Source organism: Gordionus sp. m RMFG-2023, chromosome 2, assembly GCF_954871325.1.
Source record: "Gordionus sp. m RMFG-2023 chromosome 2, tfGorSpeb1-WG-v2, whole genome shotgun sequence".
Lineage (NCBI taxonomy): Eukaryota > Metazoa > Nematomorpha > Gordioida > Chordodea > Parachordodidae > Gordionus > Gordionus sp. m RMFG-2023.
The window spans coordinates 29,984,805-30,012,490 of NC_088776.1; the positions used below are offsets into that span (position 1 = coordinate 29,984,805).

General features: G+C 27.0%; 1 protein-coding gene across 4 annotated transcripts in view; it reads right to left on the minus strand.

Annotated features, from left to right (window-relative positions):
* Positions 1–27,686, minus strand: part of LOC135923878 (programmed cell death protein 4-like) — a 131,758-nt gene that overhangs the window by 42,773 nt on the left and 61,299 nt on the right. For 3 of the 4 annotated variants that reach the window (XM_065458864.1, XM_065458861.1, XM_065458862.1), the window contains exons 4-5: positions 21,053–21,352; positions 3,131–3,243 (exon numbers count right to left, since the gene is read on the minus strand). In XM_065458864.1, the coding sequence (XP_065314936.1) occupies positions 3,131–3,243; positions 21,053–21,352 (413 nt within the window). The remainder of the gene's footprint in view (positions 1–3,130; positions 3,244–21,052; positions 21,353–27,686) is intronic. The other variant, XM_065458863.1, reaches the window with a different exon arrangement.

Here is a 27,686-nt window from a genome sequence, read left to right on the forward strand (position 1 = left end):
TAATTTTTTAATATAATTAAAGATAAAATTAGATGTATATAGGCATGGAATCTGATGACGATGCTATGGCAAGTCTGATTGTGGTAGCAAATCCATAAATTTCTAACATAATAAATCCTGATTGAGTTTACATTAGAGGTTGGCTATTGGCGGACTTTAACCAAAATGCCAGCCAGCTCGTTGTTTTGAAAATCTTTTAACCTACCCATCCGCTTATAATTTTTTTAAAAATTCACCCGCCAATTTATGCATAAATTTTGTCCCACCCGCCTGCCTAATGTTTAAAATTTATTTTAATGGCTGGTTTGACTTTATTTATTTGAATGTGTTTTTATTAAACATATATAATATGCAATATTATGAAATAAAACTATTATTTTTAATAAATTGAAGTCTGCTTTGCTCATTTCGCCAGAAAAATTTTTAAATTCCACCCGCCTACGCCCGCAAAAATTTAATCATCCTGACCACGCCCGCCTGAGGTATGGGCGGAAGGGCTAAATACTAACCCATTGCAGGTCTCTACTTTACAATATGAGTGTGGCAAATAACCAGACTATTATTGTGTAGATATGTAATTTAAGATTATTTTCCCTGCTGCTGAGAGCATTTGATAGCATAATTTAGATGTATCACTTTTGCAATATTTTACTTGCAAAATTTTTTTTATTTCACGCTCTTTTATATTATAAATTATAATATATATTCTGCAATCGCAAATATTTAATACTGTAATAATAGATAAATATTTTCTATAAAAATTTGTATCTTTAGCTTACCAAATGTCTTATATTGTTTTACTTTCAATATTTATATGCTAGTATTAGTATGTAAGCATAATAAATGAGAAAATATGGAATTTTGAATACTAGTTCAGGGTTTGCAAATATCAATTTAAAAAGTATAATATATTAAAAGAAAACCCGACTCTTTCCTCTACTTTAGGAGGTATGTGGGGAAAAAAGATAAGTTGAGCCCAGTGATTATAAAGGCTAGTGACGCACCTAATTAACAACATTGCATTGATATAGTAATGCATCATGGGGCACTTTACTCACAATAAAAATCAGCGAAATATTAAATTTTTTCTCTATAAAGATTTGATATAGATTAGGAAGGATTCTACTGTAATAATATTTGCAGATTATTATATCCTGCCTGATTAATGAAGAACCTTTCAGTCATTTGAGTTATAAAAGTATCCAAGAGTGGGATAAAGAGATTTATTTTATAGTATTCCTTGACTGATCTTATATTATATTGAAATGATGGGTTTGCCTTGCTGCCAGTCGAGGTAGATAAATATTAAATTCATAGTTCAGTTTTTGACTCAATAATGACATATAATTTATGAAATTCGTCATCTATATTTCCTCTAATTTCCTTAAATTCCAAAATAATGCTTACAGCTATTTTCATAGTCTAAATCAAATAGATGTCAATTTTTAAAAATATTTTACTTTAGTGTTGCAGTGAAAAGTCTCAAATGATTTGGTGGAAAATTTTAGATTAATATAGTGTTAATGAAAATTTGAATTCGCTATTAACATATAATAAATTAGTTGTGTTTACTACTGCTGTGAATGTAAATAAATAAATGTAAAACGGAATATATGTGATAAGAGGTAGGAATGATATATAATATAAATTAATGATCAAAACAGTAATATTTTTAAAAAGTATTTTAGCCGACATCTGAAAATTTTGGCTTTGTTAAGTCTCCTCTTGCCTCCCTCCTCCGTTGCGTACGCACCTGCTAAAAGGAAATGAAAGTTACTTCCTCATCCCTCTTAATTTTTTAGCACTATTTTATTTATCATATTTTTTTATTAACTCAAAGCAGCTAGTTTTTTACAATATTTTCGTATATTATGTTTTATGATTTTTTAGCACTATTTTATTTATCATATTTTTTTATTAACTCAAAGCAGCGTTTTTTACTATATTTTCGTATATTATGTTGTATTTACTTTCTTCATATTCTTATTCAATGCAAATATTTCCTTGTTATGAAATATATCTATTGTCATAGACGGTGGCAAAACTCCCAAAATTTTATATTTTGAATAGGGGAGAAACCTATTATATGGTACTCCTTTCATATACTTTAAAAAAGAATAACTTAAATTATAAATACTCTACACCAACTATCTAAAAAGTGAATGTAAAAGAGTTACTATTTAGGGAATAATTAAAAACCACCTCATTTACAATGAATGCATTATTATTGTATATTGTTTGGTGTGGATATATGTTTGCTGATAGAATATCTAACCCTTTTAAATTTTATTTAAAAAGATAACAAGAGAAAATTATCCAGAAATAATTTTATTTGAAAAATAATGACTATATAATAACTATAATTGTATGCAATATATAAATTTGGTCGATGTTTAGCAATATCATTGTATTATAGTCTATAATAAAAACATTAAATAATTTTTTATAGCAATATATTTTGCTCTATCATCTAAATATTTGATAGACAACCTCCCAATAAATTGATACCTTGCTCTTTCTACACCAAACGGATTAAATTAATTTACAATTGAGCATTGAAAACTTTAATAATATTTTCAGAATAATCCTTAAATAGCTTTATAATCAAAAGATTAGCCAAAATTTTGAACTAGTAATTTTTTCATTTATGCTGGCTATACAGGTTAAAATCAGATAATAAAGCAAATTAGTATTTCTAATTGTTCAGCCCACTTCAACGGAAATGATATAGATAACCATGAAAAATCATTAATATGTAATATTTTTTAAGAAAGGACCTGCCGGTCGGACAAAATGGTGGTTTTTAACCTCCCCCCCCCCAATGGGTAAGTCCTAGCTACGCCTCAGAATAGACCTAACATTTTATTATATTATTAGTATGATAAATGTTCTAATAGGCACAATGATACATTAGTATTTTAACGTTAAAATTTGGAAAAATATATATTAAAAAATAATTTATTTTACATAATTAAATTCAATTTTTTTTTAAATTATCTTTCTTAACTTATCTATAAGTGTGAAATTGGAAGTAAAGGGATTGAAAATATTTTTTGGTTGTATTAAAATAAAATTCACCATATATTTTTAATAGTATTTTGATAAGGCAAACATAAACAGAAATTCAAACTTAATTAATTCACGTGTAGGTCCTTTGTCAGCAAAATGAGCCTCCATATCGCTAAAAATACTGGCATCAAAGCAGTCATCAGCTAAAGCTCTAGCTATAAAATTTCCAACAATCTATATTTAAATATTTTGTAGATCAATTAAAAAATAATCCTAAATTAAATGTTGATAAAAGATTAGTTAAAAATTATTCAAAAGTCAATTTAAGTCAATGATTCTTAAAAAATATCCAAAAATGACAATTTTTTCATTTATTTCAGACATTTTTTATTTAAGTAAAAAAATTTAAGGTAAATATTAATTCCTCAAACATTAAAGTTGGGCATCATATTACAACCACGAATGATTATTCTATACCATTTAATAATCAATTTATTCATTTTATTCGAATCTTAATACCTTTAAGAATTTATAAAAAAAAGTTATTAAATATTAAAAAATTTAATTTAAGACCCTAGGAAAAGTTTTAGCTTGATTGATTAGTTTAAAAATTCTATGCATAAAATGTCTTTCATTTCTAATGGCGGTTCATCAAATAAATTTTTTTTTGAAATTTTTTAATTAGGTTAAATCTAAAAAAAATGAAGAATGGAGTAGTGTGCAAAAAATATAATCATGAATAATAAGGATTGTTATACTTCTCAAAATCAAAGTTTATATGTAACTAAGAAATCTTTAATTTTGATTTTAAGTTTAGATAAATCTTACGATAACTAGTTGGATTTTAGAACAAATAAAAACTATAACTACAGTGAGGGGGGGGGGGGGGGTATATTTTTTGCAGATACTGAAATCAAATTAAATGATCTTATTATATTTTTCTTTGTCATACCTAAACATTCAATATTATACAAATACTGAACAATTATTTTTTAAATGCCACACTTGAAGTTTACAATTAAAAGAATATTTATAAATTTTTACAACGTTTTGTCGTCATCTCTTTTCTTTTAGCTTTATTTTCTGCAGAGTTGTTAAAGTAACTCGCTATCTTTTTTGGTAGCTATAGCTGATAGTGAGCTACTTTTTTCCCTATATTTATTTTTTTAGCGCGCTATTTTTTAAAATAATGAATATAATTATAAACATGATTTTAAAATATCATAATTTTTATAAATTATTTAATTTTGAAATTGAAATTTATATTTTCAATTCGCAATTCATATTTTCTATTTGTATTATAAACCTAAATCATCTGGTTAAATTATTTAAAATGTCATCGCAAATGGATATCCAAATCGATGTAAGTGAGTCAGACAATTATGATAGAAATGAAAGTCACCCTAGAAGAAAATGTTCTTGATAAAAATAATACAAATTTCCCAAAATTTGAAAATATTTTCAAATTAATATAAAAACAAAAGGTGGCTACAAATTTATTTGTTCAAACTGTAGATATATCCTCAAATAAATCTAGTAGCTATAACTTTAAAAACATCTAAAGGTAATTGTCATTTTTAAATTCTAATAGTATTTTATTTTTTAAGAATGTTCATGCCAAAAGTTATAGAGATAGAAAAACATCTTAATAATTTTGGTATAGGGGAGATTACATTCAAAAAGACCAATTCAATTCAAGCTAAATTGATTAATTATATTGCACATGATAGTATTTCTCAGAAATTGGCTGATAGTTATTGTTGAATTTATTACAGTTCAGCCAATGTAATTGGTTAATTATCCATCATTACCATGATGATTAAAACTATATCCCTGGTAAAACAATTTTTTGTCGCCAGACACTAATGATTGAGATAGCAGACAAAAATGCCCTAGTTAGAATCATAAAAACGACATTTTTTGAAATAAATAATACTAATATAATAGAAAATCCCCTAGACGCGATATTTGACAATTCCGTTGTCCCAAACACTCCACGACCCTCCTCATGTTCACAGAAACTGGGAAATTCCACTCAACCAAGGCTCCGTCGCTTACCTAAAATCGAGCCTGCACGACGACGATCTTTCAGTTTTCACCAATTAAACCAAGGATCCAGTATGAGTTTCTGGAAACCTTACCCTCTAACAACCTTGATTTGTTGCTTTCCACTGAAGAGATAAAATTTGCTATTAGACTATGGCACATTTGTGGAATTGTTCAACAGTACGAATGTTAACATTGAAAAACCAGCGTCGATCGCAAGAGTAGACATTGCCTCCATTGTTGCTTTTGTCGAGGCCATTTTCCATGGCACACCAAATGTAATGATTTAATATTACGTGCCCTCAAATCCGCAGGCAATCCATCTAGACTTGAACCAACCGAAATTTTTAGAACCGATGGAAAACGTCCAGATGGAATGTCCTTGATTCCTTGGTCAAGGGGTCAGCTCCTGGTTTGTGACTTCACCTGCATTGACCCAAATGCACCATCTAATTACACTGTCGATGCCCTCGCCTTCGCAGAATTCGAAAAATCAACAAATACAGTTGCATACACCCTTCTTTTTTATTCATCTGCTACATTTTCACCACCTTCGGTAGCAAAGCTCAACGTTTTTTTATAAAAATTAGGCAAACGGATTCGTAAAAAAACAGATCGGATCCCTCTTCTTACGACAAAGACTTACTACGGCCATTATTCGCTCTAAATATCTAAGTTTTATCTCTTCTATAGAATAACCTTCCATTATGCCTTCTCTCTTCCCTTCTCATTCTTAGCTTTCTTTTTATATTTTTTATCTCTTATCTTTTTCCGTAAACTCTATTGTTATATTTTTCACCTTTATTAATTTTATCTTAGAAAAATTAATTATATGCTATTACATTTTTGATAACATATTAAAAGTAGCGTATAACCGCAAAAAAAAAATATACAAATACAAATTAGTATTTTTGATCATTTTTCTTATATAAAATATTTATATATAATTAAATACTGCCTTGAGCTCAAGTGTTAGTGTTGAGAGATTATTTAGTATGGCGAAGCTTATACTTTCTATTTGTCGCTCTAGACTTGGGTATTATAAAAATGCAAACAAATAAAATAGTTATCATTATTATTATTACATAAATTTTTTTATAATCAAGACTAACTATATTTATAAATAATGATTTTATGTTTATATACTAAGTAATTACATTATAAGCAACAAATAAAACAAATTTATTTATAAATTTTTTTTATAAAAAGTAGCCAAAGCTACTTTTAAAAAATAGCAGCTAATAGCGCGCTATTTTTTTGATGGGTATGGTAGTGCACTACTTTTTTGACAAATCGCGATAGTGGTGACGCGATACTTTTATAAGTAGGGTTTAGCAACTTTGATTTGATGTAGGATAACTTAAAAAAATTATCCTAAAATATTCATCTTCATTATCAAATCTTAGTCAAAATCTTTTATTCTTGGAACTATTGCTAATTGAAAATATAATATTTTTTCTCCCACTTTATTTATCATATTTGAACATTTGAAAATGATATAAATTTAATTTAATATTATTCAATTTAGATATTAAATTACATAAAAATTATATGAATAATGATGAAATATAATAAAATATGATATATATTTGAAGGTACTTGAGAATCTATATAGTCATGTTAACTAGAGAATAATTTTTGAAATAAATGAAGATGACTGATAATTTTAAATATCATTTTCAGCTAAATTAGGCAAAGCATAATTTAAATTTCTTGAAATAATTGGCAAAATATGAGCTATTACTAGTATATGAAAGTATATAATATATATTAAACATTATAAATTAAATTAAATCATAGGAAAAATTCGGAAATTTATGTAAAATTATTAATTTATAAAATATGGGCTTTTAAATATTAGATTATTAATTTATAAATAAGATTTTTTTTATAAAAGAAATTTTTAGATTGTAAACTTCAAGTATATGTCATTTTTTTAAAAAAATAAGTAATTGTATAACCTAATTTAATGTTTAAGTATGACAAAAAAAAATATAATGATTATTTTATTTGGTATCAATATCTTGTAAAAAAAATATTTCCCATTATATTTTCAAAAAAACGAAGGATAAAACAGGTATTAAAAAATCAAAAAATGGCTATCAAATTCAGCCAGTAGTATACTTTTAAAAAATATTTATTTAAGAATGATCACCATACCAATGTTAAGCCAATAGTAATTTCTATCACATGATTTAATGTAAATGCGCTAAATTATGTATTTAATTTTTAATGGCGATGATTATGTATGCTACAAAGATGCCTCATCAGAAGATGTTAAAGATATTTTATGTTATAGATGATTTTATATCAATAAACATTTCACATTGTATCAAGGTCAAGATGCTTCAGATTTAGAAAAATTATCAATTAGAAAAATTATCAATAAAAGAAAATCTATCAAATGAAATATAGCCTAGCCATTTCATCAGAGTTTGGATTTAGATTTTCACAGTATCAAGGTTTAAATTATCAAAATATATTTTCTTACAATAAAAATTTTATTGAAGATAGGATCCATGTTATAAGGAGTTATAAACTTACTCAAAATTCTATGGAGAACAATTTACCAAGGAGTGCTTTGTGCCTTCCATTATTAAAAAGCTTTAAGGAAGGATACATTTTATAATCTAATAACATTTTCATTTAATACTATTATAAAGTAAATATTTGCATTTATAATTACTAGCTGATAGCCAATCAAGATTTACATGGAATTCGAATTTTCTCCTTAATTTGATGATGGGTGAATCAAAATTTCCCTTATTGATGGACAAATTAAAAATATGTCTATATGAATTGTAAATCAGAAATTTACTACTATATTTTATGACTTCTATGAAATATAATAGGTCTGTAATTTTGCAACTTTCTAAATCAATGGAAACAGATTTTGGTTTTGGACTTATTAAGAATGAGTTTTTTTAATTGGCTTCAAAGAAATTTAATTTCAATTATTTTTAGGAAGAGGACCATATATTATTCTATTGTCAAGATATCAAATATTTAAATCCAAATAGAATTTAGATTTAAGATAATGGATGAGATCATGATAATCAAGGTAAAATAAGAGAGGTTATGTGCCCACCTGCTGGATCCTTTCGTCAGTCTATGATATGTGAACTGAATACAGGAGTGTTTTACTGGAACAGTATGTCTCTAGTAATATTGAATAATAAGGTAATTTGGGATAAAAACAATTTATGAAATTATCTCGAAATTTGCTATTGAAAGCATTTTTAAAGTCTACTTTGATAAAAGAAATGTAGGGAGGAGGATTTTGAATATAATAAGAATGGCATGTAAATATATTTTGACTTCTCCCTTAACACAGAATCCTAATTGATGCATATGCTAAATAAGTTAAGACCTGTGTTTTGACCCATGGCAATTATTTATTTTAATAATCTTCTAAATAGCCAATTGCAATGCAACCACAGTTATTGTGAGGCAATCATGTTGCTCCGATAATTGATTCGAATCTATGACGGGAGGTCTAGTTTAAAAGAGTATTTAGGAAAATTTTAAAAGCATTTAAATGATTCTTTGAGATGAGTTTAAATTTAATATGAAATTATAAGAGTGAAAACCATCACGTCAGGATATGAAATTTTTTTTAAAAGAATTGATAATTATTTCTTTGTTAGATTAAATTCATATAACTCACAAATCATATTTTTTATTACATATTTTTCATAATATATTATGCTTTTTCTCTAAAAATTTATAGAAATCTTAGTAGAATGAACACGGATAATCATTCCTCTCATTTGGCTATTGATCAAATAAAATATTGTTTTAAAGTTGGCAATATGAGCTGATATAGAAAAAGATGAAGTGTGCTAGTTTAAGGATAGGAATATAAGAGAAATAAAACCCATTTTTGGTAAAGAACAGATTTTGCATTGCATATTCAACACATCTGATTTTATTTATAACCTAGTATTAGGATATATCTCCTACCCCTTAGGGTAACAATTTAAAGTTGAAAATTGGTTGAACAAATTTTTTTTAAACTATAAACTTTTCTAAAGACTACTTTGTGAACATTTTTATGTCTTTATACATTTAATAAATTTTCTTTCATTATCTATTTAAAATTTTTTGTCCATTTTTAAAATTTGTTTCAAATATTGCCTTAACTTTTAATGAAAATTTTTTTTTCTTTCTGCTAACAAATATTTTAATGATTTAAAATGGTTTAACCTTTCAATAAGAGATCTTCATGGGCAGGGTGCCAGGTATAATATATTTTCTAAAGTGCCTGGGTCAGGTCTGGGTTTTTGATAAAAAAAATTTTAATGGCCTTGGGCCTAAAAAATATTTAAATTTAGCTTTTACTAACTTAAAAATATATTTTGTTTTTCTTCTAATAATAATAATTTTCAGTATTGGAAACAAAGTGATTGCCTAAATAAAGTGAAATATTGTATATTTTCATTTAAAACAATGAATTAAATTAATTTTTGAAACTTATGATGGGCTTGGGTTTAGATTTTTTATTAAACATGGACTGGGCCTGCAAGTTATTATTAATGCTTTCCTGGGCTGGGTCTGATAAAGGCCCGTGAAGATCTCTAATTTCATTATTTCATTTGACTTTATTTATGAGCAAACCACAGATATGCCTTATAAATCATTTGCAAAAAAAATCTGATAATTGCTGGTTTGTTAGTTGAAAGAAATTACGATTTAAATGCTTCATACATTTCAAGAAATTGTTGGACACAAGGAAATAAAGAAAGCCATCGTGAAGTGTATATATGGAGGAAATATTAATCCATTATTATTTTGGCATAAATAACAAAAAAAATATGCCTGTGATGCTTTTAGTTTACATATATTTTAGGGATCTTTTAAGAACCCGTTATCAATAATATAAGTAAATGTCAAAATGATGGGGAATCAAAATTTTCTTTTATTTAATGATGGATGAATAATGTATTTCACCTTTATATGATGATGGTTGAATCGGAAATTTTTTTATATTATGAAGTGTTATTCAGAAATTTATATTATAAAAATTTTTAAATTTTCCATTAATTTTTTAATGTTAATGAAGTATATATTTTGTAATTTTAATTTATGTGCATAAAAAAAATCTTTTAAACTAAATTTTTATTCATTTGTATTTGTAATTTATAATCTAAAAATTTATTCTAGATGAGAGTTTTGCATAACTAATTTTCGATCTAGCATTGCCTCACAAAACCCTCCCTTAGCAAGAATATATTTTTTATTGTGCATAAAAATTAAAATTACTAAATATATATACTCCATTAACATAATTTATAAAAATAATGGAAAATTTTAGAGTAACCCCTCATCTAAACAAATATAAATTTCTGAATCACATCTCACTCATAAGATAGAGATTTCTGATTAGTCCACTATCAAATAAAGCTGAAATTTATTATTCATCCATCATTGAATAAAGGAGAAAATTATTATTTACCGTCATTCTTGAAAGGCTATCAGCTAGTATTTCCATAATAAACAATTAAAAAAAATAAGCCAATTTACATACAAAATAAATGATTATCCTTTTTAATGACAATGTAAAAGCTACATAATTTAAAGATTTACCTTAACTAATATGATATCTATATCTGTTTTGAAATAACAAAAATATAGGTAAAGGATCTGTTATTTTTACGAAAATAATTTATTTAAATGATTAATAAGTAGTGAATAATTAAAAATATGTTTGGAATGTTAAAAAATACCATGAACCATATCTAACAAGACTTTTTTGAATAATATTTATACTAAAAGCATAAGATACAGATGAGATATAAAATGCAGACTAAAAATAGACGGTATCGGGCTTTTAGATATAATATCTAGTTTAGTTTAAATAATTAAAAAGCAAAACAATCTGATTTACAATTAAAATTTTAAAAAACAAAAATATATAGGGATGTACATGAATTTTAACCCCAAATTTCAAGGTAGGCAATTTAGACTCTCAACAAAATGGCCATTAATTATAATTAATGAAATAAATTTTTTTGTATAAATGTTATATATTTTTTTACGAATTTTGCAATATTTTTTTTTGTTATTTTGTCAAGTCTTCATTATCAAGATTAATATATTTTATTTTTATAATTAGAGAATATTAATACTAAATTTATATTTATTTGACAAAATGTGCAAGAAAAGACGTATATTTTTTTCAATATTAAATAAGTTTCTTTAAAATTATTAAAATATTATTTTTCGGATTCTAATTAGATTAGTATAGCATTATTATATTTCGGTTATTATTATTAGATATTTAATTTGTGAAATAGATATAGAATTATTAATAGTCCTTACGTAGGAAATAAATAATATTATTCTTGTTTTGCGTATTATTGTTTTTTGTGTCTCGTTTTTTTTATAATTATAAATAATAGACTATTATATGCAATTAAATGTATATATATTAAAAATACAAATTATATTATATCCTTTACTGTTAATGAAGTTTATTTATTTTATATCTCACATTATTCGACCTAATAACTTGAAAATATAATGATGAGCTCTTTGAAATGAAACAATCTGCAAAGCATTATTAAAATATTATTCTAAAACATAGATTATAGTTAAATAGTTAGGTTTTATAACATTATTGTTTCTATATAATAATGAATATAATTTTAAATTCATGTCATAAAAATTTTTATTTTAGATTTATCGCTTCAAAAACATTGGGGGCCATTTATATCAAAATTTCACAACCCTTCAGTTAAATTTTGATGGTGTGAGATTTCGAAATCTCATAGATCACTTTCACAAGTTACATCGGGTCAAAAAAAATATAAATTTTTCCCAAATACTGGGTAGGCCTAAAATTACCTCTATAGGTCTGTCTGTTACTATAAACTAAAGATTACACAAATGATTTTCTTAATATTTCATCAATCAAATATTTTTTATTATTATTTTGTTATGATTATTTTTATAAATATATTAATAATATTTTATTTTAACAATTTTTAATAGTAATTGTTTCTAATATTTTTGATAAACAACCTTAACTGAATTCATTCATTAAAATATACTGAGCTATTGAAGTCCATTATTAAAAAGGATATGCCTCTCAATGGCATCTAGTCCAAATATTGATTCCAACTAGATTTATGTGCCTGTTAAAAAATGGCAGTGGTGGCTTTTTACTTTAAAAATATCGGCGATAGACTGTTAGCAGAAATCTTACTTTTAAAAATTATTTCCAAGTTTTTTATTAAATTTTTTGTATAAACACGATAATTAATCATTTATTTGAAATAACTTTTCCTAAATAAAATTTATTAGAGATATAAAATGATAAATTCCCCGAAAAATCACTATGGGTTTCAACCCTCAGATTTTTCTAAAATTTTTACTGGTTTGCATTAATTATAACTAAGAAAAAATAAAATTGTGACCTCAAGAGTGGCTGAGATATGCGAGCCTCTAAAAATCTAAAAAATGGGATATTTTAGGAAAAATGCACTCCCTTTAATTTTGGTATCTTTTGATAGTATTTTTTATATTGAAAATCTTTATTCATTTTAAAAAAATTTATTAATATATTTATTATTTCAATTTATATAAATTCCTAATATATCATTCTATAAAAATAGAGGTGGGACTACAAATTCCCCAAAAACATAAGTAATTTTATTTTAAATAATTTGTATATTTTGTTTTAAAAAATAAATTTTTTTGTCTGTATATTAAAAAAAAATTAACATATTAAACTATAATAAAATAGAGCAGAAAAATAGTTTATTTATTTTATAGTTTCTTTAAAATATAACAATAATAAAATGAAAATAATTTTATAAAATAAATGAAAGAATATGTTAGGACTAGTGACTATAATATTGACATTGCTATTACATAGTGTTGTGAGGTAACTTCAAAAAAGTAACCTCGTAACTAACTTCGTTAGCTTTTTTGATGCAAAGGAACGCCAATCGTTACCTTCTTCTAGACGTAACGAGTAATGGTAATGCCGTTACTTAAATTTTTTCTTAAAAAATGTTTTAAAAAAAATATATATTTTCATAAAATTACCTTTATTTATTTTTTTAATATAAATAATTTAAACCGAGTTTTTAATTCATATCAACCACCCTTCCTTCATTTTTATTTTAAATTCTCGTTGTTAAATATTCAGTCGAATGTTAATCTAATTAATATTCAATAAATGATAATGATATTATTATTATTCTATTTTACAATTTATTTTAAGAATATTATGTCCATAATATTTACTTCTTCAGAAGAAGATAATTTAACCTTTCCCTGGCCCCAATTTTAAACATATTTTACATGTATAAAGAAAATTTAGGTTACAAAGTCTTTATACTTTGTAAATGTAGATATTTTTGGAAAATCCAAATATCATTGCCGATCCGATCCGATATTGTTTCAACGCAAATATTTCAACCTCAATTCCCAGCAGTTCAAACTTAAAAAAGCATATGAAGGTGAAAAGATGAATTAAATATATTATTATTTTAAACATTACTTTAATAATAGAATATTAAATCATGGGTTTGATAAAATAACCATTAAAATAAATATTCTTTTATAATATTTTGAAAATCTTAATCATGAAATTAAAATATAAGCCATTAAATTACACTATAGTATGGGGCTGAGAACCAACATTAGAAACCCAAGATTAGCAAAATATTATATTGGGTTTAAACAATATCTTCTATTTCTTGTTTTATTATTACTATTAGTATAACTTCAAATTATTAATAAATTTAAAGTTTGTTGTATTTTTAATTATATACTATGAAGAAAACTATGAAGTTATTGTTTTAAAAAACTTAATCTAGATAATTTACCTGATTCCTTTTTAAATGATAATTCTGAAAAAGACAAGAAATTGAAAAATTATCTTTCGCAATCATAATTTCAATTTTTAATGTTTTCTTTGACAATAAGATTAGTGAGGGATTAAAAAATGCAATTAAATTTTTAAAAGATTTATCTTTATTATTGAAAAAGCTAAGTTATTTTTAATAAAAAATTCAGGAATTAATAGTATTTTAATTAAAAAATTATAGACTTTATATTCCTCTAAAATGAAAGAGATTATTGAACATTTGAATAATAATAAAAAAAATTGAAGCTTATCAACTCACACTCATTGAGATACAGAGTACATGTAGATAAAAATAGCACAATCAGCTGTTGATGAATTAATTTTGTAAATTACAACCATTTTCAAAAAGCACTGCATTTATTAATATTATCAAAAAATTGCAGCCAACTAAAAACGTGATGTCTAAGACTACCCTCGCATTAAAAATCAACAAAGCATATGACACCATGGCAAAGAAATTAGTGGATTTATTGTGTATCCCAAAAATTATCTGTACGACTATAGATTATTTGTCAGCTTATCATCGTTATATAAAATTATATTTTAAAGAATGATAATATTGTCTTTTAAAAAGTTCTTATTTAGGGATGATGGTACACTGGCTACACCCAGGCACTCTTGAGAGGGTTTCGGCTGGTTGGTATAACTTTCATATAAAAATCTTTCATATAAATAATTGCGACTTTATGTGGTTAATAAGTGAATGTATGGAAATATTATAAATACCAACCTAATTTGCTAAATACCGACCAAAATATATTAAAATGTAATAAAACTCTTATTATTTAATATATTAATACGGAATCACGTGGTCGAAGCAGGCCTCCTATATATTATCCTCCCAAGGATAGAACCACCAAGTTAGAATAAGAAAAAAAACATGACCATTTCCGGGATTCGAACCCGGGACCATGGGATAAGAAAGCCAAGCTCTTGCCTACTAGGCCATAGAGGCTATTTGAAAAATCACGATTTTTCAAATATATATTATAAATACGTTTAATTTTTTATAACCAATGGGTATAAAGTCGCAATTATCACAACCAATCATAAAAAAGTCGCAATTATTCTCAGTCGCAATTTTTTATATGAAAGGTTTTTATATGAAAGTTAGGGAAACGGTTTCGGCTAGCTTAGCTTGTTAAAGGCTAAACCAAAAACACCCATTTGATTATCTAGGAAAAATAATATTTGAAATTTTTACCACATGTAAGATACAAAATAAAGTGACCAAATGCATTATCGACAATGCTAGAAATTATATAAAGGCTTTCAAGCAGAAAAATTATAATATATTAATTAAAAATTTATTAGTGTATATGAACAAGGAGAATAATCAGATAACAGGTAACGATGTCAATTTAAAAACCATTTCAAAAATTACATTTAAGCGTAGGCAATTGTGAATAAACATGGGCTAATCTTAAAAATGAGCCATTTTAAGGAAAACATGGGAAGATATCTGATTAAACCGGTTATATTAAGATGAAACTCTTTTTATAATTCGGTGAAATTAATAATCACAAGTCTTTCATAGATGAATACTGTATGGTTAGTGCTAATTAAGAAATATGATAGGTTATGGAACCGATTGCCATGGCTCTTCCATTTTTGAGAGCGAAGAAAAAATGCATTTAGGGTATCTCATTCCCACGATAAGTGACAATTATGAGAATTATAATTTTAAGTGTTGATGATAGACATAATTGATTTGTTTTTTAACAAGTCTGAGATAGTTATGAGAATCATAATTGTTGGGTGTTGAGAATTGATGATAAACGTGATTGAGTTGTTATTAACAACGGGTGCGAGACTTATGAGAAGATAAAAGTTAATTGGTTTCAACGAGAGTGAAGGAAAAAGAAGAATAAAAAAGATATTATTTCAGTTGTTTTTGAACAATATCGCATAAAGGATAAGAAAATAAATATATATTTTATTTTTCTTTAATGAAAAGGCGTGTACAAGTATTTATTAAGTAAAACGAAATAAATGCGTAATACCACAAGAAGACAAAATTTTTTTGGTAAAAAATTTAGAACTAATAGATTTTTAGATATAAGATTTTTAGAGAATTTTAGATCTAAATTCAGCTTTAGAAATGGTTGACAAAGGATGTGGATTGATAGCTAAAGGACAACTACCGGCATATGGCTCAATGAAGATATAGGTCTGGGCTTCATTGAGGATAAAGGGGTGGTAGAATTTGACATAATGGTATAATTCATTTATCATATTTTGACTATGTATTATAATTTTAAGATTTAATTTAGAGGAAAAAGTGAGCAAATATTTCGAAGTTAAGCTATTTAATAGATTATGTAAGGAAAAATTAGATTAGAGGCGATAACCTTATACATTAAGACGAAGTGGACATATTATATATTTTATTGGTATATTGGAAAGTTGAGAATAAATGTAAGAAAAATGGTAAAATATTTCCAGAAGTTATAAAGGGTTATATAGATTATATTAGGTATAAGTAGATTAGATGCGATTACCTGAGACCTTAAGACAAAGATCAAGTGATAATAAAGAGACCTTAAAACAAAGTCGATATCTCGGCAAGTGTAAACTTAGTACTAAAAGATCGATACGCTACAAAAATTAGATGAAAAGAACTAATCAATTACAAGAGAACGTTGAAAACAAGCGACTAGATAGAACAAATGGTCAAGATGTTCATGCTGCAATCGTTAATCGCTTACCAATATTGCCAATTGTTTACCAACACTTTAGTGTAAGATAAGGAAATCGACAATCATAGGAACAAGAATTCGTGAAACAATCTTTCGCAGACAAATTATCGTCAATCGTTTACCGAGATAATGTGCTAATTATTAGTTACAAGAGACCGTTAGAAACAAGCAAAGACTAGGATAATTTATCAAAAGAATTTAAGACGGCTATAAGAAACAAAAGTTGAAAAAGAAACTAGAATTCATCGATATCGTTTACAAGCAATCGTAATCAATTACCAGTTATAGTCAATTACCGCGATAAAGTACAAGAGAACATTAGAAACAAGCAAATAGAAAAGACAAAGATGGTGAAGAAAGAATAGTATCAATCAATAATTGGTTTCTAAGAATCGTGGATCGTTGAAAGGCAGGCGTTAATCGGGATTATCAGTCGATTACAAAGGAGCTAATCGTTTACCAGAGGTTGACAAGCAAAAGAAGATAGAATTCAAGAATTTCAAGCTATAATCGGAGATAACCGATCGTTAGAAACTAAAAATACTAGACAAGGGACAGCCGTCTTCGAAAATAGAAGACATTAAAGATTAAGAAGAATCGATTTGGAGGAGATACAAGGTCAGTAAAGTCGAAATCGAAAGAAAGTTGGTCATACGCAGAATGGTGGGTCTAACATAAGTGGAAGGGTATTGTAATATTCAGGTATTATTATTCAAATTGTGAATTCAAACAAGGATAATGTTTTATTAAAATTATTTAAGTCTTAGACAGGAGATGAAAACGCTTGATAATTGTAGATTGGTTTAACAATTGGAGTTTTTCTCTTTTTATTTTTTAGTTATAAATTTCTTAATTTTTAATCTTTTCTATTTAATTTTTCTTTTAAATTTCATTTTTAACTTTAATTTTATTATGTTTTCACTGTATAATTATTATTTATTAATAATTATGCAATAAAGTTATGATCATATATATTTAATTATTTATTTATTTTTCTTTAAGAGACATTTCATTTTTTACAATGGGTTTTACGGAGGATTTTTCATATGTTTACATATTTCAATATCATATTGATCAAAATTAAAACGTTTAAGCATGTATTTTCCATATTCTGATCTAATATATCTTAAGAGCTGCCTATTGTTTCTGATGTAAATACTTATTAATGTTATCAATATAAATATTTAAAAATTATTTACAATTTAGAAATATAATATGGGCAAAAATAAAATTTTATTATTGCATTGCCAACATTTTTAAATCGGTGTCTGCCAAAGAGACGGCATTAAGTGTAAAGCACAGGTCTATGTATTAATAAATTAATTACACTGTGTGACAAATTTCGACTTGATTTTTTGGGAGAAAATAAAATAAACATGTTTTAAGACAGTTTTTTAGGCTTATTCTAAATCCGCAGTCAGTTTTTTTCTAGCACGTCAGGTTTTTTTATTTATTTTAAGTTAAAGTGGCCAAAAAGGTCATTTTTAGCACTTTATGAAGGTTTATAACTTTGGTTCTAATGATCCCTACAACTAAAAAAATATCTTAATTTTTGCAGCAAACATTCCTTATTATTATTATACATTTTTTTTATAAAATCCTTACTCAATTTTTAAACAACCTATATTTTTTAAATTTACCTTTATTTATAAAATCTTTTTTAATATAGCTTACATTTAATATATTTATTTATTGCGGCTTTCGTTGGTTAATGATGCTTACTACCAAGTGAATGTATGGAAATATTCTAAATACCAACCTAATTTGCTAAATACCGACCAAAATTTATTAAAATGTAATAAAACCCTTATTATTTAATATATTATAATGGAATCACGTGGTCGAGTCCGGCCTCCTATATATCATCCCCCCAAGGATGGAACCACTAAGTTAGAATAAGAAAAAAAACATGAACATTACCGGGATTCGAACCAGTGGCCATGGAATCATTAAGCGAAGCTCTTACCGACTAGGCCATAGAGGCTTTACAAAAATCAGGATTTTTCAAATATATATTATAAATATATTTGGTAGTGCCTATCCAAATGAAAAATAAACAAAATTCAAATTATATAGGTAGTATTAAGGTAGTAAGCATCATTAACCGCTTTCGTTCTCTTCGCTACACTGCACACGGTACGATTCCCAAACAATTTGTTTTAAATGAAATAGTTATATTTCTCATATTTAAATAAATATATTATGCTAAGCTAACCTATCTCATATTTTACTTTAGTCAGGATTGCGATCATTTTGAGATCGCAGCATATCTTAAATTCGTAAATGGAATAATTTATTTTTGACAATAAATATTTCATATTTTCATATGATTCATTTAACTGGTTGGAATAGGCGATGAGAATTGATGGCTTAGAATTTCCGTTATGAAGCAAAACTGCTTTCAAGCTGTTTTTGCTTGAATCGATGAACAATCGCCATTCATCGGGCACTAATTCAATATTAAGTTGTAAAAAAAAAGTTGTCCTAGATTGTTGGAATAGTATAAAAAATTTTCGTGAGAGAATAAATTTTTAAACGATGCTCCACGTAATCGGTATGAAGTTTGAACTCCATTTTTTTAAATTTTAAAATCATTAAGCCTTGAGGCTAAAAATTCGGACTTTCTTTTTGAAAGTTGTAAATTTCTGGTTATGTCATTTAGTTGCTCTTGTGACATAAATGGCGAGAAAAAAAATAAATTAGCTGCCGTTATAACGGCAATTTTTCCTAAATCGTTTAAATTTTATTTTATTTAAATGGAATAAATTTCTTATATTACCCACCTAAATTTAGAAATCGTGTCCTAAATATCAAAAACTCAAATTCACAAACTTTCGAATCTTTAACGAAATTAAATAAATAAGCTAATTTAAAATACAAAAAAACGTAATTTTTCCAGCTGCGAACTATTAAAAAAAGGAACTGTTGTATGTATATTATATATTACCGGATAAACCGACGAAATTTCAGGATAACGAATTCTTATTTTTTTGTTAAACCCAAATGTACTAATCGAACAAAAATAACAATCCCACGAATGATTTCTTGCTACGTGCCAAAATGCAGGTTTCGAATAAGGCAAATATGACCGTTTTCCATTTACCCATGAATTAAAAGAATTATAACATGTTTTACATATGTTATAAGGGGCAAATGGTCTATCCAAATCGCAGAGTGGATTATTGTAATAAATTTCATAAATCCTTTGAATGATTGGAGAAATTGGATATTTTTGTGCGGGCATTATATAGCCCGCACAGATGTAACAAAATTTAGAGACACATTTTAAACAAGGGGACCTCGGCATTAATTTTTTGAAGAATATTATATAAGGAGGGAATTTGAATAATATTTAAAATCCAATTTTAAAAAAAAATTAATGAAAGAAATTAAATGTTTATGAAAAATTAAGCGCGAAAAAAAATAATTCTTCTCCTTTCTTCCTACTCGTTATTTGGCATTATTATTTATTGCCCATACTACGGGTTCAAGGTACTCCATTGGAAAATAATATATTTTGATATAAATTGATTCTAAAAACAAATATTCTTAAATACATCTAAAAAAGATAAATATTAATAAAAAATATGAAAAAATTACTAATTATTGCATTTTAAATGAATTTTGCTTCAAAAATGCTCAATTTAAAAAGAGTACAAATTAAAAAAGTGGGTACAGATATCTGATTTTGGTATAAATTGATCATAAATGCATAATATATTACCAAATACAACTAAAAAAGAGAAATATTACCTTTTTGCTTTAAAAATGCTTTATGCAGAGAAAATTCAATAAAAGTGTACAAATTAAAAAGTTCGAAAATATCTGTACTAACTTTTTTAATTTATAGATTTTGGTTGAATTTTCAGGGCATAGAGTACTTTTGAAACAAAATTAGAATTAATATATAATCTTGAGCATATTTGAAGCAAAATTATATAAAATTTATCTTCTAAAGTTAACAATTTTGATAGTAATTTAAATTGATAACTTAAGACCCCCAAACGAAATTCTTTACCATTTTTCTCAAAAACCAATCGATAAAAAATTATAAAAATTAGTAAATTTATAAAGAAATATAAGTTTAAAACTATCACCAATTTTCAGGGATTTTTATTCGATACTATTTAAAATATATCCGTATAAAGACCTAAATTTTACCATTTTTGAGATTTCGAAAAGTTGTCTTTATACGGTAATATTTTTAAAACTTGACGTGTAGGGAAAATTTGGAAAACGGATTCGAACTCAGCGTCAAATTCTGAACCAAAACTTGTTTTTATTTTCTTCAACCATTTTTCTTGTCACACAGTGTTATATATGGTATAAAAGCTTAATATTCGCTATAGTTATTTTGTCCTATTAGTGGTTAACTACAAATTTTAACTAAATCATAAAGATTAAATGAAAAACTAATAACTTGGGCCACTCCAGGTATATCCATGACGTAGTCATCTAGGTTTCTCAATATTTCTTGAAATGCACTTTTAAAATGGTCTCTAGTGAGCATAAAATTGTTGGAACCATCCAGAATGTTAGAATTGCTTTCAGTATAAATGCTTTTCTTATGATTCCCATGCTGGGTATAATGAGAAAATTCGGATAAAAGTATTGAGGTTAATTCTCTATCACTATCTTTAAGATCCAGAGCTATCCTGATAGCAAGACAAGCTACTTGGGGTCTAAGATCCAAAGGGATATTAAGCTCAGTCAATGATTTCTTTTAATAAATCGATGAACATACTAATAATTGACCATAATTTCACAAATGAGTTTAGTTTAAATATCGCTTAATGTAGCAATAAAAATATTAGTTATATTAATTAATAAGTTATAATAAAAAAAAAAGCATTAATAATGCCTTGTGTTGTCGAAAACTTCGATTCAAGATAATAGCCAAAAAATATTTTAATTCAAGATTTTTAGACTTAGACCTCTTTTGATCAAATTTCGAGGCTTAGGTAATATTTAATGGCTAAAATCTTAATTAAGCCGTTTTTTAGAAACCTGCAAAATCAAAGTTTTTGATAAATTAGTCGTGCTATTACATCGACAAAATGAGCATATTTTCATAGACATCTTTTAAATCAAATATTTTGCATAATTGTTAGTATCTAATGAGTAGTTAAGATCAAATTTTTATTGCTCTAGCTCTATTAATTCAATCAAATTAGGTCAGGCAGGGGAGTTTGATACTTTTTACATTCATCGTGAATTTATTTAAAATCTATTCTTTGATTTCTTGTAGGAATATGAACCGTAAAAAATATAGAGTTGATAGGTAAAAATAATGGTTCTTCCGCTCGGCTGTAAAAAATAAATAATATCAATTCCGTTTGAATTAAAACTGTTTCAAACTTTTGCCATGCAATTGGAGTAGAATTATAATAAAAATATACTTCTTTTTAAAATAAATCTATAACTAAATAAACAATTAATGTTTATTTTAATTTTTTGAACATGAGCCCTGCAAAGTTTAACATAATGCGGCAAACATTTCTAAAAAAATCGAAGGGGTTTTCAAAAAAAAAGGAACTCGTTCACGTTCGTTCAAAATTTTATGATAAATTTTTTTTTAAATTTAATTTAATTAAATAAATGTCATATATTTTAACACAATATATTAGAAATTTTGATAATATAATTATAAATATAATATAATATAATGAATAAAAAAATTTTCTTATAAAATTTTAATAAAAATTGTTTTTCAAAATTTTCACTGATAGACAGAACACTTGGCAGTTAATACGACATCAGGTATACTAAAAACGCGATCTACAGGGACAGATGAGGGGATTACAGTATTATACTTAATAAACAACTTAACGTGGGGAATTTATTAAAAACATTTATTGATTTGTCCTTGTTTCAAAAATGAGATAAGTTATCCTCCTCCAATCCATCCTTTACTTACTCGTCAAAAAAGGTCGAAATTAACAGTTCTTGCATTATAATTTCTAGGGTTTTCTATACATTTTTTCATCAAAAACGCTAATTTTTATAAATTCGTTCTCAAGAAGTTTTATCTATGGCCATTGAAGCTTGAATATTGGATGTATAATTGCAGAAAGAACATATTGATCCTCAATATATATGTTCAAATCTTTAAAAAAAATAAAATATATGCAATTAATTTGGTAGTAATAGGTTTAATATTTTTATTAATCCCATTTAATAATGTGTCTATCAATAGTTGACCATAATTTAGGCCACTAATTTATTTTAATTTTAAAATAACTATCGTTATTGTTAGGTTTAAATAACCTAACTTGAAGATTTTGAAACTGATATAATACATTTTGGGCACATTTTACATTCGGTAAGTATTGAATTATTTCCTTCAATATAGGATGTTACTGTAAAATATTTATCATATTTGGGCAATGGTAATGTTAATTCATCTGATTTTGAATTTTCAGAATCAGATAATGATGATGAAATAATAATTCCATGCTTATGCAAATCTATTAAATTAAAATATAAACAGTAATTTTCAAATTAATTAACTATAATAATGGTGTGTTAAAAAAAATCGAAATGTGAAATGGAATAACAGTTGATTATAAAATATAAGACATTTTTTTTGAAAAATTTGGATTAATATTAAATTTTTCAAATAAATAAAATAAAAGGTGTTTTTAAAATTGAACGAACGTTAAATTTGAACGCATTCGTCATAAAAAAGGAACGCGTTCACGTTCAAAGTTCGTCAAAAATAAAAGGAATGCCGTTCACCATTTTTTTCAAAAAAACGTACTTCGTTCACGAACGCGTTAGTTTACAACACTAGTTTAACACATCCATAAAATAAAGGCCTGGGGTGACCCGAAAAATGTAAATATTCCTTCCTTACTCTTCTCAATTTTTTTACCGGATGTATAAATGAATATAAAAAGTGGCTTTTGGTCTAGTGATAAAAAAATCATAACAATGTTTTATAAATTTTAATGTCGTGTAAAAAAAAGAATGTAAAGAACAATTATATACAATAACAAAAGGGATAACTAATGACAAAAAAACGTGGGGGAGACTTCAAAAGAAAAACTGTTTATATTCCTTCCTCTTTAAATACAACACTCCTCCCCGCTTAACACTCTGCTACCCGGGGAAGGGATCCAAAATGTCTTCGGGTTCCTCCTGGTCCCTGATCAGGTCTGTTCGGTCGGGGTGGCTATGTCTCGTCCTTGGGTCTGGGAGTTCTTTCCCTGCCCCTGCGAGTGTGTCGGCTGCGGTGGTCTCGAGGCATTCCGGAAAACCTTTGCATGAAATGGTTGGGTTCGGGAAATCTTCCAACTTAGCGGGATCTTCGACGGTATTGGAAGGGTCAGTGGTGGACGTCTAGATCCGTAGCTGGTGAATGAGGGAAGACATTTCTGACAGCATGGATTGTCTACGGGGGTCATGGTGTCGGGGTCTTCCTCAGCTTCTCTTTCCCCCTTACTTTCGGGATCCCGCCGAGGTCGGATATCTCTACGATAGTATTGTGGGTTTCGTTAATAGTTTTGATGTAATAAATGACGGATCCCTGAACATCTATTATGGTTTCTTTTTTCCAATGTGGGTTAAGAACCCTTGGGGGTGTTAGAACCCATACTAGACTACCTCTATTTAGGTTTGCGAGAATAGTGGGGGGGGGGTGTATGGGGTATTGGTTTTTCTAGGAGGAGGTTAACGGACGTCGGATATCGCATCTCTGGCATTTGTTTTGTGGCTGGATGTGGAATATTTCTATAAGCTATTAGGAAGCAGCTGGGTTTGAATTTCGGTTCGTGGAAATCCTCTTCTGGCTTTTAAACGTTCGTACGAATCGTTCTGCTAATAAAATTTTTGTGCGGAATACGAGGGGGGCGTGCAGATTTGTGTTATTCTATGTTGGTCACAATTGGTTAAATTCGTGGCTGACAAATTGAGGCCCGTTGTCGGTTATGAGGTTTCGTGGGATCCTAGGTGAGTAAACATGTCTTCAAATGCGGTAAGGAGGGCCTGGGACGTCGTGCTGTTCAGACGGGTGATTTCTGAACAATCGAGATAAGCATCTACCAGTATTAGACAATGTATTTTGTGTAGTGGTCCTGCGTGGTCAATATATACAATTTCTCCTACTGTAAGGGTAACGGGCCAGAAGTGGGATAGTATCTGTGGGGAGTTATCCTTGAATTGTTGACAATGATCGCAAGTTTCGCTGATATTTGTGATATAACTGTTAAATTCCACCGGGCATATTTTCTGGCGGTTTCTTTCATTCGTACAATTCCCGGGTGTCTACGATAAATTTCTAATAATATCGCGGGTCATAAGTTTCGGGGAATGATTAATCTGCTTCCTCGGACAATTAACTCACAGTTTATTGACAATTCATTCTTTATATTCCAATATTCTTGTATTCTGTGGCTGTTATCTTTGGGGGCCAGCCGTTTCGTATGTTTTATTTGATATATGATAATTCTGGGTCTTGCAGGGTGGATTCAATTTGGGTCTCGAGTAAATGGTAGGGTTTTATTTGGGTTTGTATAATTTGGTTTACATCGGTTTTTAATGTCGTGTAAAAAAAAATGTAAAGAACAATGATATATAACAACAAAAGGGATAACTAATGACAAAAAAACATGGGGGAGACTTCGAAAGAAAAACTTTAAATTTCTTTTTCTTTGAACACAACACTAAGAATATGGAAAGATTTGCCTTTTTATGTATAAATTTTTTTTTTCGGTAAAAACCTTGACTTTTATGTGAATAGTCATTTAATTCAGCTTTAAAATCAAAACAGAATATCTAAATAATTTAGAATTAAAATCCTTTATTTAACCAATCATCTTGCTTTGCCCATATGTACAACTATTGTTTTTTTTATATCCTATAAATATTTGAAGAATAGTCCAAACTATTATAAAACGGCTAGCTCAATATTGTAGCCAGAAAAATCGTAATAGATGTTCAAACCTATGTCGTCTATGAGCAAAATCTACTGGCTTGCATAATATTTTTCTAGTTGAAATATTGAGTTAACCATCTTAAAAGACTCAGATCGAAAGATAAATTTTTAATTATTTCTGAAGAGAGAGAATTAGGGATATTATAGAAAAACCTGTTTGGTTTGTCAAATTTTTTTTAATATAACTTTAAATAACTTTTTAAACCTATTTTTCTTATCTTGTATTTTCCTCGAAGAAAAAGAGAATATTTTTTGAAGAAGAAAATAAATACTGATTTATTTCGTATTTTCCTCTTTTTATATCTATTATTAAAAGTAAATATAAATTGATTAAAATTATAATTAATTAAAAATCATACGACTAAATAATTTTATAATTACTTTTTTTTTATTTAACTAATAAATAATATAAATTAAAGGAATGATTACGCAAGATAACCAAAAAGAATATTCATCACCAAAAATAAATGAGTGAATTCACAGTTTAACACAAAAAAACGACCCACATAAATCGCCCGCATTAATTGAAAACAAAATGTCGCACTTCAACTTGCAATCGGCCTCTTCCCATATTGCATCCATATTATGGTTATTTCCAAGATGACATTGGGATCACAATCGATAAATATAAGCAAAACATATCGCTGTTTAAAATAAGTTGTATCAAATGGGTATACGATTAAAATTAGAGAATTAAAAATATTCCAAAAGTCATATACATTGGCTATGAAATGGATTTACATGGAATGGAATACATGTAATTAAAACAAAATAGCTGAGATAATAACTTTTCGACGTCCTAATAAAATCACAAAACGAAAATAATTTTTGGATATGCTCACTTTTCACGAAAAATTTATTCCTGGTTTACACATGAAAGTGACGAGTTTAGATAAATTGGCGAATAAATATAGAAAATAGAATTGAGAATCATTTAATGGAAAATTTTCTTTTTTGATTAAAACTTTTCCTTTTCGCATAGGACTTGTCCTTCTTTCTTTGATTGGCACTTTTTCTTACCTGATTCAGGGCAGACTCTGAATCTTCGTACTAAAGGCCTATAAAATCTTACCCAACTCATATATTAAATCCTTGAGTTGGGTCGAGTTATTGTACTTAGTTATTATATGGAGTTGGGTCGGTTCTAAATTTTATTTTTCAGTTGGGTTTAAGTTTGGAAATATTTTTGTTATAATTTAATAAATGATATTAATAAATCATGGTTTAATTGTAAATTAAAATATAATTTTGTTCATTTTTAGATTATAATATAGTGAAAAACAGTATTTTTTTATATTTTGATTTTCGCGACGTGAATATGAACTTAACTTAATTTTATGTTCGGATTGGGTTGAGAATTTTTAAAAATAAATTTTTTAGGTTGGCAAAATGTTTTTCTTGTAAAAACAAAAAAACCTGCACAAAAATACCGCTGACAAAAAGACACCGAAGAAAAAACCCTAATTTTAATAAATTTCGGGATTTTAAAATTTTTTATATGAATTTATTCTACACGTCTCTAAGTATCTGTTAGATTCTACAGAATGTAGTGAGTTTGGTATTTAGTAAAACTAGTATTTTTCCTCATCTATTAACACTGGCCCTTTTCTTTGTTGCATAGCCCTAAGCTAACCGCTTACGCGGTCCACGAGCTAGGAATCAGGCCTTAGCCTGAACATCATAGTTCGATAGAAACTTATAGATACCTATTGATTGCTTCGCCCTATTCAGCAGCCCTAGGTAGCTGTTAAATTTTATCGAATATAGTTGATGTCTAGTAAAATTAAGTATTTCTCATAATCTATTTTTTAACATTAACACCAGCGGACTCGCCATAAACCGCATAACAATACATTTATTCAACATCTTAACATTTTCCCCAGTATTCCACATGTGCATGGGGTTTTTATAAATTTTTGTGTAAAAACAGTGCGCGCATTATCAATAATTAAAGATTTTTTTATAATGTGGAAGACATTAATAATTTTTTTAAAGCTTTCCCATTTTTCTAAACATTTTAAAAAAATATTAAAGTTTGGATATTTTTGTCCGGTGTTTTGAGTATTTTGCCTAATATCTTTTTGTACGGGTATTAATCTTAATGATATTTCTAACCGAT